This window comes from Helicoverpa armigera, chromosome 6 (assembly GCF_030705265.1).
Source record: "Helicoverpa armigera isolate CAAS_96S chromosome 6, ASM3070526v1, whole genome shotgun sequence".
In the NCBI taxonomy this organism is placed as follows: domain Eukaryota; kingdom Metazoa; phylum Arthropoda; class Insecta; order Lepidoptera; family Noctuidae; genus Helicoverpa; species Helicoverpa armigera.
The window spans coordinates 4985813-5003372 of NC_087125.1; the positions used below are offsets into that span (position 1 = coordinate 4985813).

At 39.0% G+C, this 17560-nt stretch overlaps 2 protein-coding genes and 1 long non-coding RNA gene across 5 annotated transcripts; 1 reads left to right on the plus strand and 2 right to left on the minus strand.

The window, feature by feature from the left end:
* Window positions 1-1155: 1155 nt before the first annotated feature.
* LOC110376951 (mRNA (2'-O-methyladenosine-N(6)-)-methyltransferase) lies at window positions 1156-7622 on the plus strand. 3 transcript variants are annotated; one of them, XM_021335611.3, is made up of 7 exons: window positions 1156-2442; window positions 2929-3069; window positions 3192-3368; window positions 3677-3945; window positions 4655-4865; window positions 5372-5430; window positions 7306-7622. In XM_021335611.3, exons 1-7 carry the CDS (start codon window positions 1513-1515, stop codon window positions 7478-7480), a joined length of 1962 nt encoding a protein of 653 aa, XP_021191286.2. In that variant the 5' UTR covers window positions 1156-1512; the 3' UTR covers window positions 7481-7622. The 3 variants fall into 3 exon arrangements, with proteins under 3 accessions (XP_021191286.2, XP_021191285.2, XP_021191287.1); XM_021335610.3 differs by having other exon boundaries at window positions 7288-7621; XM_021335612.3 differs by lacking the exon at window positions 7306-7622 and adding an exon at window positions 6564-7280 and having other exon boundaries at window positions 1157-2442.
* A 1256-nt stretch (window positions 7623-8878) lies between these two features.
* On the minus strand, window positions 8879-13236 carry LOC110376942 (repressor of RNA polymerase III transcription MAF1 homolog). Its single transcript, XM_021335597.3, has 4 exons — window positions 12487-13236; window positions 12255-12375; window positions 10341-10618; window positions 8879-10253 (listed from the first exon to the last, which is right to left on the minus strand). The coding sequence occupies exons 1-4, from the start codon at window positions 12684-12686 to the stop codon at window positions 10190-10192; spliced, it is 663 nt and encodes a 220-aa protein (XP_021191272.1). The 5' UTR covers window positions 12687-13236; the 3' UTR covers window positions 8879-10189.
* A 1072-nt stretch (window positions 13237-14308) lies between these two features.
* LOC126056751 (uncharacterized) lies at window positions 14309-16726 on the minus strand. The gene is made up of 2 exons (XR_010276578.1): window positions 16306-16726; window positions 14309-15261 (listed from the first exon to the last, which is right to left on the minus strand). It is a non-coding gene; the product is annotated as an uncharacterized LOC126056751 (long non-coding RNA).
* Window positions 16727-17560: the final 834 nt, after the last annotated feature.

A 17560-nucleotide genomic window follows, 5' to 3' on the forward strand; every position in this document is an offset into this window, starting at 1 on the left:
TAAATTCGACCATAAAAAAACGAGCCAAGAAAAATGAGATCAAGAAAAACGATGCCGAGTAAGTAAATCAGATGACAATGAGGGTTTTCTAAAATGGCGTCCACCAGGTGTCAGCACCGAGTCGTCAGGTCCAGGTAACTGTCAAAGTGCTTATCTTTACTATGAATAGTGAACGATTTTAGTGTTTTTTTTATTTTATAATTAAAGCACTGCATTATTGTTTTACTATTGCGGTTGAGTAAATAAAAAAAACTAAATCATATTGTGTTAACAAATTTTTCAACAAGCTTTTCCTTAGTACCAGTGACTTTTGCACCCTCTCTCTTAGCTCAATTTTTAGTTCGGAAACCTTATTCTGACCGTAGTCCATAATAAAATCAATAACACTTCCAATACAACAGAATTTCAATGAACAATAAGTTCGGCACCTACAATTCCATACTATTTGACAGCTGTTTGGACCAGACGCATACGTGGCGCCACCCGGTGGCAGAAAAAATTTCAAAAACCCTCATTGCCCAATTAATAATTTTGTGGCTAGACTTGTAATTTTCCATTAAAATAGAACATATAATTTAAAACAATAATCATAAAATATGTAGCAAGTAACAGGATTTATTTATTAGAACAACTGCCACCCTCGCACCGCATAAAATATAGCTTTATTATCAAATTGCCCAACTATCATGTAGCAATATAATAATGCCCGTACAATGTGATAAATAATGAAGTTAAGATAGTTATTAATCACTCGGCCCGATAAAGCTAGACATTATGCATAATGCTCGGGCATTATAAATAATGCCCGAATTAATCACATGGTCCATAACATATACATAACTTTTAAAGCAGTGTTTCTAGGCTTCATAATAACTTTTTATATTGTAAGGTAGTCTCCAGACTGCGCAATATTGACCGTCTAGGGAGCACCTAATAGAATTGCTAAAGCAGCATCCACACTAACTTGCTACACATACTTATCTGCTCTCTACACTACTTGCAAAGTTAGTTAGTTATTATGGAAGATTTCTTCGACTTACCTCATCGCCTTACTATACCCGCTTCTCATTGGCTCTCATTAACTTTCCCAGTAATTACCATTAGGAATTTCGCGAGCAGTGTGGAGGCTGCTCTATACTTATTTGTCTGAAATGTTTGACACACCAGTTGTCATTTTGTGATGGCGGCGCTTGGGGAGTTACGCTAACGCTACTGTTCTTTATCATACGACGCGGTGTTTTCTTAGTTTTGCTTATAAGATTTTGTTTATTTGAAATTAATTTATTTTATACTATTTTTAATATGTGTTATCAAGTGGACTTTTTCAATAAATCGTATTTTTCTACGATCTTTAACTGGTGCTATCAATATTGTGTTACTAAATAAAAAAATATTATACTTATTGGAACCTTATAAGCGTAAACATTGAATGTTTAAGTGAAATATTAGAATTTTAGAAGGCTTAAGGAATTTCCCGACTTTATTCAGAAGTTTTGCAAGTAAACAGCAAATATGAATGATGTTCGGGACAAAGTGGTCGCTGGAAGCTCGACGTGGGAGAGTAATACAACTCAGAGTGATTCCTCACCAGAACTGCAGTCTTCCCCAAGTGGAAGTGGCGAGACTCCTCAGACTCCCGGAGCGCCAGTACCGTTGGCTCCTCACTTGGCTGCTGAATTGCATCCAGATTTGCTGCAGCAGGGTTGGCGGAAGTACTGGTCCAAAAGAGAGAACCGGCCATACTTTTGGAACAAGTTGTCCGGTGAGTCAATGTGGGAGTTACCTGCTGTTAAGCGAGATTTTGACCCTATAACAGATCCATTGGGTATTTGTCACACTGGGCCATCAAATGCGGGTAATATGACTCCCGGTACCAACAAACGTCGTCCATCTGAAGATAATGGACCTCCACCAAAGAAATTTGTACTGGCTGGCCCATGGGATATAGAAGTACCAACTAATGTTGTAATATATGAGAGACCTCCAACTATATGTCCACATCCCCATCCAGAAATAGAAGGATTTAGATTTACTTTGGCTAATAAATTAAGACAGTGCTATCAAGAGCTTTGTCACACAAGGGAAGGCATAGATGCCCCAAAAGACTCATTTAATAGATGGTTGATGGAAAGGAAAGTAAATGATCAGGGTGGTTCTGATCCACTTCTACCCAGTCATTGTTTTCCAGAAATATCACATTCTATGTATGAAGAAATCATGAATGACATTCCAATAAAGCTGACACATCCAAAGTTTACTGGTGATGCAAGAAAACAATTGTCTAGGTATGCAGAAGCAGCTAAAAAAATGATTGAATCTAGAAATGCATCACCTGAAAGTCGTAAGGTTGTAAAATGGAACGCTGAGGATACTTTCCAATGGTTGCGGAGAACTGTAGGGGCAACATATGATGATTTTCAGGATAGACTTGCACACTTAAGGGTGAGCCACTTATATATAATTTATATATTTATGTCAACATTATAGATTCAAACAATTTTCTGTTTGTTTATTCCCTAAAGGCTGAACCAATATGCAAAATTCTTGCACTTTCGGTGACTACCCTATGTCCAGATGACATGGCCTACATTTTATTCAGTGTTATGGTTTTTTTATTTTTGAAATTCAGTCTGTTCAGACTGTTCATTACATGCACTTTAGTAGAGGTAGATATTCTAAGACTATTGTTTGAACTAAGTAATAAATAAAAACTACAAACAGTAAAAAAGTACAGAGACAAATCACAAAACAAAATTCATAATAGCCTCTCTATTGACAAAGGGTCCTTTGTCAAAAAAATAATCGTGCATTATTTTAAAAAGATTTACATGCTTTAAGCTTCCTATTTAAGCTGCTAATTAGTAACAACTCTGTATAATTGTCAATATTAAAGATATTGCTTCAAAATTGTGTTTGTGTTAATTCCAGAGACAATGCCAACCACACCTCGCTGAGACTGTGAAGGCATCAGTGGAAGGAATCTGTCTGAAAATCTATCACTTGTCTGCTGAATATGCCAGAAAAATCAGGGAAAAACATAGTGGTCTCCTTAAAGAAAATGGAATACAAGTACAGTATTTTTTAAACTTTTTGCCATTTTTTTTCAACAATGTTCTTAATTATGTATTTTGTTTGGTTTTTAAAAAAGTTTTTCTAAAATGTCTTTAAATGTAATGGTACTTTGTTCTTAGGAACTGCAGGCACCACTACAGCAGGCGGCGCTGCGTAAAGTGTGGTGTTACCCCGTACAGTTTGCAGTGCCGGCGCCGCGACCGCCGCTGGTAGAACATTTCCTCGACCGCGATCAGACTTTATTACGATATCTCGGTGAAACACAAGTGCTCAATGCTGTGTATTTACAGAAATTGGTAAGAATTTTGCTTATATTTTGTTAAATCCGCCAAAATCAAATAATACTGCTACTGTTACACTACATAGCAAACCAGATTTTTTATTTTATTGTTTGTATTGCTGTTGGTGTGCCAATAAATAATTATACTACCAGAGGCGGTATGGCGGCATGCGATACGGCATGGAGTTAATTTTGCGACGAATAAAATTGTAACTTTTTAAGTTATGTAAATGAAGTTCCTTGTTAATATTCGTTAGTAGTGAGTCGCAAGGAGTAGGCCCCTCATGGGATGCAAAACTGAAACTGAATGTTGGTTATCCGCAGGAGTGCTTATACCGCTACAGCTGCTTTGACGACAAGAAGTTCGAGCAGTTCTTGTCGCGCGTGTGGTGCTTGCTGCGGCGCTACGCGGCGTGGGTGGGCGCGGGCGGCGAGGCGCAGCTCACGCAGATGTCGCTGCCCGTGCCCGTGCTCGAGTGCCTGCACCGGTGCTTCGGCGTCACCTTCGAGTGCTTCGCGAGTCCACTCGACTGTTATTTCAGACAATATTGCTCAGCATTCGCTGATACTGACTCGTATTTCGGATCTCGAGGGTGAGCGTGCTTATTATCTGGATGACTATCTATCTATCACTATAATCTAATCTAAAGGTATATTTCTCACCAAATTCAATGATAGCTTGCTAGCTATTCTCTTCTGACCTCGAGTAATAAGGCCATACCCCTCCCGATGCCTGCTGATGCAAATGATTCCTGCGCAAAAAAAAAACTAGAATGAGTTTGTTTAGTTAAATACTATCTCAGAATCTCAGAAATTACATTTCCCACGAAAGAAAGTGGAGAAAGTATTTCTATGTTAGTAGTATTTTAGAATAGCAATGGTAGGGTAGTGTCCAGGGTCGAAATAATGAAATAATATTTAGTCCGCTTTTTAGATAATCAAAAAATATTGGATACGTATTTTTTCTTTTTTTAATTAAACATAAAATGACAAAGATAATACACTTCACAAATTAGGAGTGGGGGCCTTTTACGTCACAGTGTCCTGAAAATTGTAGCAACTTGTGACGTCACACTCAACTTTAACACGCTATATCTTAACAAGTTCTGATCCAATTTAAAAAAGAAAAAATACGTATCGCTTAATTTTGGACAATCTACAAGACGGACTAATTATTATTTTTTAGGAAACTAGCCTATTATGTGCGCTTTGTAAACTTTTACGTTTGAATTCGTTATTTGTATTTTTCATGTTTTATTGCTGGTCATAGGTAATTCTTTCTCAACGTGCATTTTTGTTCAGGCCATTCCTAGAGCTACGCCCCGTATCGGGGTCGATGGTGGCCCACCCGCCGTACTGCGAGGAGCTGCTGGAGGCGGCGCTGCGCCACATGGAGCGGCTGCTGCAGGACTCGGCCGAGCCGCTCAGCTTCGTCGTCATCCTGCCCGAGTGGCCCGACCGCCAGACGCACGCGCTGCACAAGTTACAAGCCAGCCATTTTAAGAGAAAACAGGTGATTAAACAAAGCCAAATCATTTCACAAGCACTTATGAACGTCAAAAATATAAATAAGTTAGATTCTAGTTCCATCCAACTTTCAATTTCTTAACTACATACCTATATGTACGGACGTCAGCATATCAACCTACCCCAATCTGTAAATTTTCTCCAATAGATTTTGAACCTTATCGCAATAGTGGAAGGTTAATGTTCGATTGGAAAAATTCACAGATTCGGGTAGGTAGGTTGATCTGACGGCGTCCGTACCTAAATTTCATAATGCAGAAGTAAGTTTGTTTGTTACGCTTTCACGTAAACACGGCTACGTCGATTTGAATTACACATAGTAATTAATAGTGCCTTACCATAGGAGATAGTCTACTTTTTACATGTGTATTAGAAGTTGTTCAGACGCAGGTAATACAGCTACGTAAACTTGATCTCCGAGATAGGTGGAGCTCAAACAAGTATATGAACTCACGTAATTGTAAGATACAATATTTTTTTTACTGTTTTCAGGTTGTAATTCCAGCATTTGAGCACGAGTACCGCCACGGATTTCAACATGTTCTTACTAAGTAAGTGCCAAATTTGCTTAATCACAACAGGAATATCATACACAAAACGGTATCTATTTGAGATGAATGTGGCGACTGGTAGCGGTTAATTCAAATATTATTTTCATTAAAATTGTTATCGAGTTATGTAAAAATTAAAAGAACTTTCTGAGTAAGACAAAGACATCAAAAATGACTTTGAAGTATTGGTCCTATTACCACAAATTAATAGTATCACGCCATCTTAGGTAAAATATCAAAAACTTTTTATATCTGAATTTCCTGCTCCAGTCAGAACTTGAGGCCTTAAAAGTAATTATGCACTATTATCAATAAATAGGTTAGGAAGCGCACATTAGGTGCTAATGCTACGTTGATAGTACTTAGAGTCGATGATTTACGGTACCTACAGAACCAAATTTTTTTCCTCCTGTGCCAATATAATGAACTACAGAATATGTCATTCTCCCTGTGTTTACATCAGACCCTTATCCATGCGGGTTGTCGGTGGACGAAACCGTCGAAAGCGACAGTTCTGACTGCATAGACAGTAGAACAGAACTGTAGAAGCTGGAATTTCCAACGAAAAGAGATATGGAGGCATATTTACATTACGCAGACAGTCACGATTGTGCCGCAGTGACGAACGGACAGTCAGATTTTCTAATTAATCTTTATGCGAACCATTTATATTATTATATGTACTTTAAAATATAATAATAAAATATTTTTACGCGTGGCATGTCGCATGTACAGTTGTTGTCGTGGTTGTACAGTTGTTAAATTTAGCTTACACACTGTAGGTTACAGTTATTAAACTTTAGGTTCAGCTGAACGGCCTTTTGCTGGCCTTGCAAAATGTTTAATGTGTATTACTAGACTTACTAGAGTATCTATACCCGAGACAAATAACTATTTGAAGATCTTGCAAATAACGGGCCATGAGTGCCGTGCCATTAGTCATCGCAGTCACATGTAGATGGCGTTCTATCGGTAATTGCACGGTAATTGGAAGTTTAAAATGTCCTCAGCTGTATTGATTGTTCCTTTCAGATTTATTAACCTAATAATGATTGTTGCCACAAAGATGTTTATATGTTATCCATTACAAAAACTGCATACTTAATACAGGTTAGATTTATATTTAATTACAGGTCGATCCTTAGTTTTTCTTGTGTACGTGGATAATAATGAGTACCGACAAAAACCATTGAACCGGTACTGGTTAAGAAGCAAAGACAATAGAACGTAATCCATGACTTTAATTACTACCGTCTAGTAGGTATTACGGTTATGATAACTATTACCTCTATCTTTTGTATTACAGTGTTTTAGTACAATCGCATTGCTTATTTGTTACATGTCTGATAAGAATAATGTATAATTGTATTTCTCAGCATTCAGCAGAAATCTTGCATTTAATTTCAGGGCTTCACATTTAAACCTAAATAACTGATGCGATTGCTTAAAATCTGTATTCCATTAGTAAGTATATGTAAATGTAGAGATACATATGTAGTCAGAACATACCTATATTATGTAGACGTAGGACCGTTAGCAAGTTAGAAGTCATAATTTCAATCTACTTGAACGTCTGTAAGCGTTCTAGGACGCAATACGAGTGCTAACGGTCATACTGTAGGTAGAAAGGAGGTTATCATATTATGTTAATAGTCTAGGCTTGTATTATCCTTCAAGTAGCTAGGCTTGGTAATAGTAGGAAAATAAATAATTCTATAGAAAAAATAGTTGATTATCCAACCCATCTAGGGTTATTTAGAATTCATTATAACAGTACTCTTATTGTTTTACAAGAGCAGTCGATAAATGGAGGCGTGAACTTGGAACACAGCGTACGTAACACATGACATGTCACAGGAACGAGGTGTACTTCAGATGGGGCGGCGGCACGGTGGTGGTGTGGCTGCAGAACGCGGCGGGCTTCGCGCGCTGGGGGCCCACGGAGGAGCGCGTGGAGGCGCTGCTGGACGCCTGGCGCCCGCGCGCCAAGACGCGCGAGCCCGCGCCCGCCGCGCCGCCCGACGCGCCCGCGCCGCCCGACAAGCGCTAGCCCGCTGTAAATATACACTGTACATACATTTACTTAGCGTAATGGATGGTACCGATGGTATCTTTTTTATTTTTAAATCTCGCTTCTCTGTTGTATAGTTCGATAAAAGTTTATTATGTTTTGATTGTTTATTATATTTTCTGAAAAAAAAAAATGTTTTTTTTATTGGCTGTTAGAAGGACGGTCTGCTAAAGATAATCATGGATTATTAAAATGAAAAGGTGCCCACTGCCATAGTCAAACTGCGTTATCTATTCTGTCAGTTTCCCCTTAAAGCCTTCCCGGATTCGACAGTAAGTGCTTTTCTTCGACTATCATCTTGTTCTTCGTGTTTCAGTGCTAAAAAAAATATATCACGCCATTTTGGAATAGGAAAACCAAAATAGTTAGGTGAATCCATCCTATTTAATAATCTATACTTATTAGTGTTATGAAGTTGAAGAGTTTACTTGTATGTTGCTTGAATGCGCTAATCTCATGTCAGTAAGTACTGGTCCGACTTGAAAAATTGCCTTTATTAGATAACCCATTTATTGAGGAAGGCTATAAGGCTTCTTTATATCCGAGTTCGTGCAGAAGATCCCACGGGGTGCGAGTGAAACTGCTGGCAGAAGATAGTAAAATTACAGATGCGAAAGTTTGTAAGGATGTATGTTTGTTACTGTTAACCTTAATACCAGAATAACATATAGGCTACTTTCTATCAGGACACGGTTCATCTTTCTACGGGTGTGAAACCCGGCGTCACACTTTTTTCTTATTTTATATCATCATCAGCCTATCGCAGTCCACTGCTGGATATAGGCCTCTCCAAGTGCACGCCACTGAGATCGATTTTCGGCTTCTCGCATCCAGCTCCTGCCAGCCGTCTCTTAGTCGTCTTATTTTATGTATTCTTTCTGAATATTTCATTATATTATTATCCTTTATGTATTACCGTTATGTTCTCTGCCTATACGCTTCCCGTGTGTACTCTTCGTGATAAACTCCCTATGTATGTGAAATAACTGGGTAGTTTTGTAGGGACAAGGGAGAAACCTCGGGCGGCAGCTAGTTCTAAATAAAATGACACATTATCATACATAATTATCGTTTATTTATAGGCTTAGTTAGACTCCAGTAAGTGGAATTTGACAACTTAATTAAGGTCAGCTTCCGCTAGACCTTGCTTAAAAATAATATGTACCTCCTAACCTGCCACTTTTAGGACTATTAAGGCTCCAGCAGACCGGATGCGTATGCGTAGACGTAAGCGTAGTCACGCGCATAGTTACGGCGTAACCATGAGTTGTAATGTATGAGACAGGCCACACCGCTTGCGTAACGTAGACGTGCACGTCGTTACGCAAGCGGTGTGGCCTGTCTCCCGCGACTACGACGTGGTTACGCATACGCATCCGGTCTGCTCGAGCCTTTAGGGTAGAATTTCAATCTATGCATACTGTATTCCGCCACTTAGTACCAACAAAACATATAAGGAGTGGTGTAGTGGCTTTATTTACTTTTTTCGTTTAAATAAGCTTCCAAGCTAGTCAAATGCAGCATCTCAAAAGTTTATTTTCGTTTATTGCATTTATTAAACAAAAAGGCGATTGTTCTTTACTATTTAAAAAATATATTATAAAACAAAAGCCTTCCACGCATGTATGTTTGGAAATAACCCAAAAACTACTAACATTTTATACCATTCGTTTTTAGTACATTACTGTTAATGAAACTAGGTTTACAATAATTTTAAATATAACAATGCAGAGCCAGGGCTGGGCTAGGCTAGGTTTACTTAGACTATTTTCTTAGATAACAGTGACAAAAAAATATTAAGGTATTCGTGAGTTAGTTTATAATAAATTGTAATAATGACAAACGAAATTATATTAAATAATAATAATTACAGTGAGCTCTACCTCCTAATAAAAACTATCCATCCTCGACACTTATCGAAACCAGGTATATAACCTTATTATTATAATTTACACAATATGTATTACATTATCTGCTCACTCCATACCACTTTGATCCAAAAAGATTGACATTTCTTCTGAAACTACATTACCCCCACATCTTCAGATCAGTGTAAGCAGATAAGCAAATTTATTAGTCTATTCAAAGTCAAGTTACCTAATACAGTAATTTGTAAATCAGAGTACTTAAACGCAACGCATGAACACAATGTTTTGGGATTGAAAAACATTTCTTTTTGGTTTGGCATACAATTCACTTTGAAAAGCAAACATAAAAGCAATTTACCATTTAGCTGACCTAACAGCTATCGTCTCGGTACAAAAAAAAAATACATGTTGTGTGCCTTCTTTACAATTGCTGTAACATCTTCATTTATCTATTGATATGACTTCCAATTTGAAACTGATACATAACTGAAATTTTCTTTGCGTGAATATCCAACCCTATCTTTAATTACATGAAAAGATGTATAAAATGCAGTTACTTTAAAAGAAATGCATAATTGCCTAGAAGAAAACTGATCATGCTTCTGTTCATGGCTAATTAAAGTTTTTGTGACAAGTAATATGCAGACACTTATATTCTGTACCATTTATGCAAGCTAAAATAAAATACATACTTAACATTGGTTGCTTGAACATCAATATTTTTGGAAAACTATACAAATTCATATAGTTTCATCCATAACAATTTTGTGTGCATTACAATAATGCATCTTAAGATAATGATGGAAGTATCTTTTTGTTATTAGTTGTATTCATCATCCTCATCCATGGCAAAGTCGACGCCTGAATCAACAGCACATACTGGACTGAAATGAAGATAAAAGTATATTTTAGCATGAGAGATACACATTTAACTATTCAGATTTATGAGATTGATTTTAAACAATACCAACCTCATTGCTCTACAAGTGAAGAACACGATCCGTTTTAACCTTCTGTTATAGAAGAAGTAGTTAAAGGCCCACAGGCAGCCTGGCTCGCCAAAAGGGTCGCTAGCAAGGTCCGGGTTGTAGCTGTATATGCGGCACTCGGGTAACACCACCTCTTCATCAACTGCAGTCCACAACGACGGCCGGAGCTGGCGCCAGCGCGCCCCGCCCACTGCTGACAGAGATGCGTCCACTGCGCCTTGCACCCAGCTTAGTGATGGCTCCGCACTGAATTCACTGCTCTGTATAAATTAAATTATTTTACTGTGAGTTACTAAGGCATTGAAATTGGCAAATTGGCCTGCCGGCATTGATACGCATGTAACATCAAGTTTCGGTTTCGACCAAAATTTTTGCCGAAACCGAAACTCATTTCGCTCTGGGGAACCCTTTTTTTTTAACGACGTCAAAAATCATCAAATGACCCCTCCCGCTTCCTCTTACTGACTAAAAGCCGTCGTGTTCCGTCATAAGCCTTTTATGTACCAGAGCCGCGGTATCTCTTTCGAACAACCCGCAGCCCCGGCAGGCCTTGGCCCTACTGGGCCCCGCTGGGGTTGCTGACATCTCTTTGAGCAGCGCGTGGAACAACGCGCGCCGTCGACACGGGTCTGTCGTCTAAGTAGACAGAGGGACGATGAGCCCCCCGAACTCACTGCCCACAGACCCACGCCTACGGTGGCCGGGAGTCATCTCGCGACACCCGGCGCCCATGGTGTCTACCTGGTCCAGCGCGGCGGCCGGGATGAGAGGTGCGAACTCTCTGGCGTTCCGCCTCCTCCTTCTCGAGCATGACCGCTTCGCAGAAGGAGGCGACGGCATCCCATTCCCTCTCGCCCCGGACCATGGCCTGAACCAGACCCGGACGCGAGAGGTCGCCGCCGCCTAAAGCGACTAGGACCCGGCCCTTCCCACGCAGGGCACTCCTGAACTGTGTGGTCCACCCTTTCCTCGGGGCTATCCGCACAGTGGTGACACCCGGGCGCCTCCTCAAGACCGATTCGATGCAGGTACCTCCCGAAACATCCGTGTAAGGGCGCCGTGACTCCCGAGCCACTCCTCAAAGAGGGGACTAACCGCCACTATGGTGGCGTGCCCTGGCTCTGAGGAACCCTTGCGGCCATGTTCGGTAATTGTCGTACGACGTTTAGCAACATAACTTAGTGAATGCATTTTTATAAAATTTAGAAGTACCAATACATAGTACATATTTGATGAAACAGATAGTTTGCTAGGACATCGTAATTTGAAAAAAAAAAAATGATTTTTGATAAATGGTTCCATCTGCCTAACTAAATGATGCCTCTTGACGATTTTGAGCTACTTAAATGTTCTCAATTTCCATAATCCCTGAATTTACCTGTGTAAGCCACTTGACTCCCTGTAGCTATCCTTGGAGACAACTGGCCCAGTCAATAAATTTGGGTGAATCCAGCCACAATATGTGGCCAAAGAGGGGATATCTCGCTCTCAGGCTAGATTTGGGCGAAATGTTGCCTAACCCAACCTGTCTACGGCCATGGTGCTGGGCCTGAACCTCGATCATCCACACTTTGGGTTTGAGATGAATTTGTTTTCTGGGAGTTTCCAATAGGGCTAATTAACTCCAGTTATTATTTCTGACTCAAGGTTCAAAAAAGAACTTAGGTCAGACATTCCCTCATAGATCAGAAAAAGTATGAAAATTGTTTACATTCTTTTATTTTGTTAGTCTCTAAGACGTACAGGTGGTTGTTATCATAAAGCTGATGAATATTGATAAGTGTATCTGCTGCGGTGGTGGTGTTAATTAGGAATTAAATCAATCTGGTGATTTCATCATATATAAGTACATAATATTAAGTATTAAAAATATATACCCACACAAAATTTTATTACCTTTGCCATTGAAAAATCATAATCTGGAAAAGCAGCATTCAATGTAGCAATCAAGTAAAACAGTGTTTTACGAGATATAGTATCACAAAGCACCCCTTCCTCATCGCCAGACAAACTGCGGCTGAAATTAAAATGCTTGATTTAATTTACAAAACATGATTATGGTGACATGGAATATGGTAATCAATAATTTTGTAGCATTTATGACAATTTTAATTTAAAACAGATATACCTGTACATAACACTCTCTGGTGGTGATAATGCCTCAAGAGTTGTTTCTCCGATAGCTGTGAATCGCTTGTAGAAAGATTTCTCAGCCCCGGCCATCTTGCAGCTGTAGCTTTCCACACGGCCCTGGACGGCACTGTCGCCGTTCAAGATCGAGAGAGCTCTGCTCAATGCCTCTAAGCGGCCACTCTCTAGAAGTTTCATTTTCTCTATCTTTGTTGTTCTTTGTTTACCCACTCAAATTACTTGTAAAAAGCGGTGCACGTATAATAGTGTAGCACGGAACACTATTTCTGTACATAGCCGAGGGGTGTATGAATATTCCTTTTCTCTTTGAGTGTAGCAGATTTACACTCGGAATCAGTTTCGTCTTCTGTTCTTCTTCCGCGCTGATGGAATGCGGGAACATCACAAATAAGAAGAAAAAATAGATTTCCAAATTGCTGAACGGTAGCAAAGTATTTTTAGCTTGTTTTGCCCTAATACAAGGAGATCGCGTCACTTCACTTGCTGTCCCACAATAACGTACAGTATAAACACTTCACGAATTAGGCACAGTTACAGATCAATATCCATAGAAGACATGGTCACAAAAGAACAGAAACCCGAATATCACAATATATCCTAAACAAGAATGGTTTTAAGAAATTTGGAACTCTCAAAACTACAATTAACAAAAAGTTACGTACTCGGTACACATACAACACAATAGCGTAATACTTCAATCGTCAATGGCGTCCGAGTAGAAATCATAGACAACATAAACTCTCGAACTGAAAGGCGGCCCCTAGCCTGGCTATAACAACAAAAAAACCCCCGACCCAAAAAAGTACGCAATAATTATGACAAAAGGTTAAAAACGCTAAACCCTATAAAAAACAAAAAAATAACTTTTAACACTACGTAAACTAAATTTTGTCGTGTCGGGGGACCGCTCTAATTCATTACTTTAGATACGTGTTTTTTTTTAATACGAATGTTGTAATTAGGTAGGTATCATTTGATTTATGTAAGTATTTATGAAGGTAAAAAGCGGTCCCCCGACACGTCAAAATTTAGTTTACGTAGTGTTAAAAGTTATTTTTTTGTTTTTTATAGGGTTTAGCGTTTTTAACCTTTTGTCATAATTATTGCGTACTTTTTTGGGTCGGGGGTTTTTTAAAATTTATAATTTAATTTTATTTCATGCTTTTTAAAGGAGCTCCTTAATTTTTCCTTCTTTCATTTAATTTATTTTATCTTAAGATGGGGTCGCTATATGCGATCTCGGCCAAAGGAAGCTGTTTAAAAATCCTCATGACAAACTGGCACTGGGAGAATTGCACAGATTGAGAAACAATAAGGCCCGGTTCCCACTACGCCGGACCGGCAGATCTGCCGCGCCGGTAAATCTGCCGGAAGGGCTAGTGGCTGTACAATTTATATGAAGCTATTCACATTATCCCGGGTCCGGCATTTTTGCCGAGCCCGGCATTTTTACCGAGCGTTTTGTCACTACGAATTGCCGGCAGAACGACCGGGCCCGGAGTAATGTGAACGAGTTTGTGCCGGTATCTGTCCCCCGCTCGCCCCGCTCGTGCTCCCCTCGCCCCGCCCGTGTTCCACTCACGTCATTCGGCTCGCATTTTCTGGTAAAAGTAGACGTTTAGCATGGATATTCAAGCAGAAACTTTAATTACGCTTGTCCAAGAGAGACCTGTTCTGTGGGATAAGACCGAAGACGTCTATAAAGACAAAAACTTAAAGTTAGCAGCATGGCGTGAAGTATGTTTAATACTGAAACCAAACTTCGATGAACTGGATGAAAAAGAAAGAAAACAGTACGGTGAGTTTTTAATGTTTTATTGATAAAATGTAAATGCATTGATAAATTTTATTTTATAGCTGCTGCCTGCCACGGAACGGAACCAATATCCGAAACAAAATAATTAGTAAATGATGTCCGTATAGCGTTGGCATTAGGGCCACCTCGACTTGACACATTCCGATTCATGGGTGTCGTTTCTTGTTCTTGTCTATGTTCTATATTTTGGTAACTTTCAAAATTTATACCATCTTTTTCTCTTACAAAATTATGTAAGACTGTACAAGCTTTAATTACTTGAATTGCTGTGTCTACGTTCAGATCTATAGCTCGATGGATTATTCGCCACTTATTTGCCAGAATACCAAAAGCGCACTCAACATACCTTCTTGCTCGACTTAGTCTATAGTTAAAAATCTTTTTATCAGTATTCAAATGTGTACCTCCATATGGACGTAGGAGATTAGGTGTTAAAGCAAAGCCTTCATCGCCAATAAGTATAAACGGTAATTCTTCGTGCAAGTTTTCATGAAGCGGTCTAGGCTTTGGTACATTTAAAGTACCATCATTGATCTTTTGCCAAAATGTACTATCCTTTAATATAGTAGAATCGCATTCCTTGCCATATGAGCCCACACTAATAAAAATAAATCGGTACTCTGAATCGACAACTGCCATTAATACAAAGAATAATACTCCTTGTAATTAAAGAACATAGAACCACTCTTGGCTGGTTTCAAAATTCTGATATGTTTGCCATCTACTGCTCCAAGACAGTGAGGAAAGTTGGCTTTTCTTTCGAATCCTGAAACGATGTCCTCCCATTCTCTCTCAGTATCAGGCAGCTTAAGGAAATCTGTCTTTAGGTTTTCCCAAATGACGTGGGTCATTTCTTTTATTAGTTTACTTATTGTCGAAACGCCTACTCTGTATGAGTAATGTATTTCTTTGAATGAACATCCTGAAGCTAAATATCTGAAAAAAAAAGTATTTTTTGTTAATACATTATTACTTTATACGTCACCAAGAAACAAATTGTATTGTTTTATGATATTTTTTTATTGATTTCAGGAAAACAGGTTTCAACTAAATGGAATAATATACGAGATTCGTGGCTTAAGACAGTAAAGAAACAAAAGATGAGTCTAAATCTGGATCTTCGGCCAAAAGACACGAAATTATTTATATCACGAGCAATTAATGTTTTTGAAAAAAGTCTCCGAACCTCGACCACCACATGAGTCAGTTTCAAAAAAAGCAAGAACCGAGACTGAAGTAGGCATGGAATCAGATTTTCGTTCACCTTTAATTAAAGATAAAAGAAAAATTGATAATAAAGAGGTAAATGACAGGATGGTAAAGTTTTGGACTCCAGAATAAACCCAGAAAAGGAAAACCATCATCTGTCTTTCTTCAAAGGCATTATACCAATCTTGAACACTTTAACTATCGAAGAGACTTTAGAATTTCAAGCTAGCGTCATGACAATGTTGCAAAAAATTAAAAGTAGGAATAATGAGAGACCAAATTACGGACATTGGCGTGATTCATATAATCAGATGACCGGACCAGATCAGTATTCTGGATACTACACACATAATAGCGTCAATCAACAGGCAACACCTACGCAAGATCAACACCACCCTGGATACTCTACGCAATATAATAGTAGCAATCAACAGGCAACAACATCTATACCATCAACTTCATCTCAGTCATCGAATCCGATTCCAGCTTCGCCATCAGCATCTAGTAATCATTCCATACATTCCCAAGACTCAGATTACTTAGATTTTGAAGGGTTTTAAGTTTGAGTACAAATAAATACATAAATAAGTTATTTGCATTTTTAATTCATAATGATTATCAAATACATACACCCTCCCACACACACACATTATATATATTCACATTCATCAAACAAACATACATAGCAAACATTCATTCATTAATTCAGTCTTAAGTAGGTACCTACGTCAAAACTATTATTACGCAATCTAGTGCATAAAATAATCTTACCTTAGACATATGGCTAATCTTTGTTCTGGGCAAATACATTCTCTGAAACTTGTATCTCGTACTCTTATGTCTAGTCGTCCCAGTAAATCGTCAAAAGTGGTTGCTGTCATTCGAAAATAATTGAAGAACTTTGATTCGTCTCTTCTAAGTTCACCCATTAATGTTTCAAATGTTCCAAGTGAAAATCTTTCCCGTAAAATAGGGTGTACCCAATGTTTTCTTTTATTTTGCCTTCTATTAAGATACCACCACAACACAACAATTTCGTCGTCCATTGTGCGCGCAGGTCCAAATTCAACTGAGGTAAGTACTTGACTGTCTGAATTTCTTCCGGGATCCGATGTAATGTGAACACTCTGTCCGGTGTCCGGTTTCCGGCAGGTCTGCCGGTCCGGCGTAGTGGGAACAGGGCCTAAAGATTAACCTTTGGACATTCTAGATTTTCAGCAAAAATATAAATCGGTTTATCCGTTTCATTCCGGCATTTCGGGGTTTCAACCGCCACATCCCATTTCCAGCATCAGGTTCTCGTCAATCAGAAACATGAAGAGAACTCGTCAAGACAAATTCAACGAGCCCAAACTCGATGGGTTTACTAAAAGGCAGTTCAGGGTTACGTCTCCTACCTTCGTGCCTTAACAGCAGACCAGCTCAGCGGTTCCAAAAGACATTAGTGTTTCAAATTTCAGATCCCACATATACTTGCAAGTAAACTGAGCGTGTAACATTCCTATCACATCTAGCAAACGAGCTGATGACCTTGAAGACCTGAACCGATTTCCACCAAACATAGCTAAGAACACTCCCGACTGACATACCTTTTAAACAAAAAAAACCGCATCACAATCGGATCATCCGTTTGGGAGCTACGATGCCACATACACACACACACACACACACACACACACACACACACACACATACACACACAGACACGTCAAACTTATAACACCCCGTCGTTTTTTGCGTCGGGGGTTAAAAACCATACAAAAACAGTGTGAGCAAAATTAGACGCTCCCTAGACGATCAATTAAATTTTGCAGTTTTATTGCTCAATAATATATCCGTGCCGGTAACTATAACTTTGTAAGTAGCTTGTGAATGTTAAAGTACATGTGCAGGTTACATGCATTAAAAAACACGGGTGGATATACCGATCTAGCGTGAATGTACCTAAGCACGCGCATGTAACAAGCGCGGGTAACTTGGGAATTTTAACGTGCTCCAGCCAGCTACATGCACCGTGTAGAGTAGA

Excerpts from the sequence above, each read along its gene's own strand:
- LOC110376942 (XM_021335597.3), bottom strand. The coding sequence starts at position 12,686 with ATGAAACTTCTAGAGAGTGGCCGCTTAGAGGCATTGAGCAGAGCTCTC. Across the intron at positions 10,619-12,254 it reads ATGATTTTTCAATGGCAAAG|AGCAGTGAATTCAGTGCGGA; the intron begins GTAATAAAATTT and ends TAATTTATACAG. Across the intron at positions 10,254-10,340 it reads TTCACTTGTAGAGCAATGAG|TCCAGTATGTGCTGTTGATT; the intron begins GTTGGTATTGTT and ends TCTTCATTTCAG.
- LOC110376951 (XM_021335610.3), top strand. The coding sequence starts at position 1,513 with ATGAATGATGTTCGGGACAAAGTGGTCGCTGGAAGCTCGACGTGGGAG. Across the intron at positions 2,443-2,928 it reads ATAGACTTGCACACTTAAGG|AGACAATGCCAACCACACCT; the intron begins GTGAGCCACTTA and ends TGTTAATTCCAG. Across the intron at positions 4,866-5,371 it reads GCCATTTTAAGAGAAAACAG|GTTGTAATTCCAGCATTTGA; the intron begins GTGATTAAACAA and ends TACTGTTTTCAG.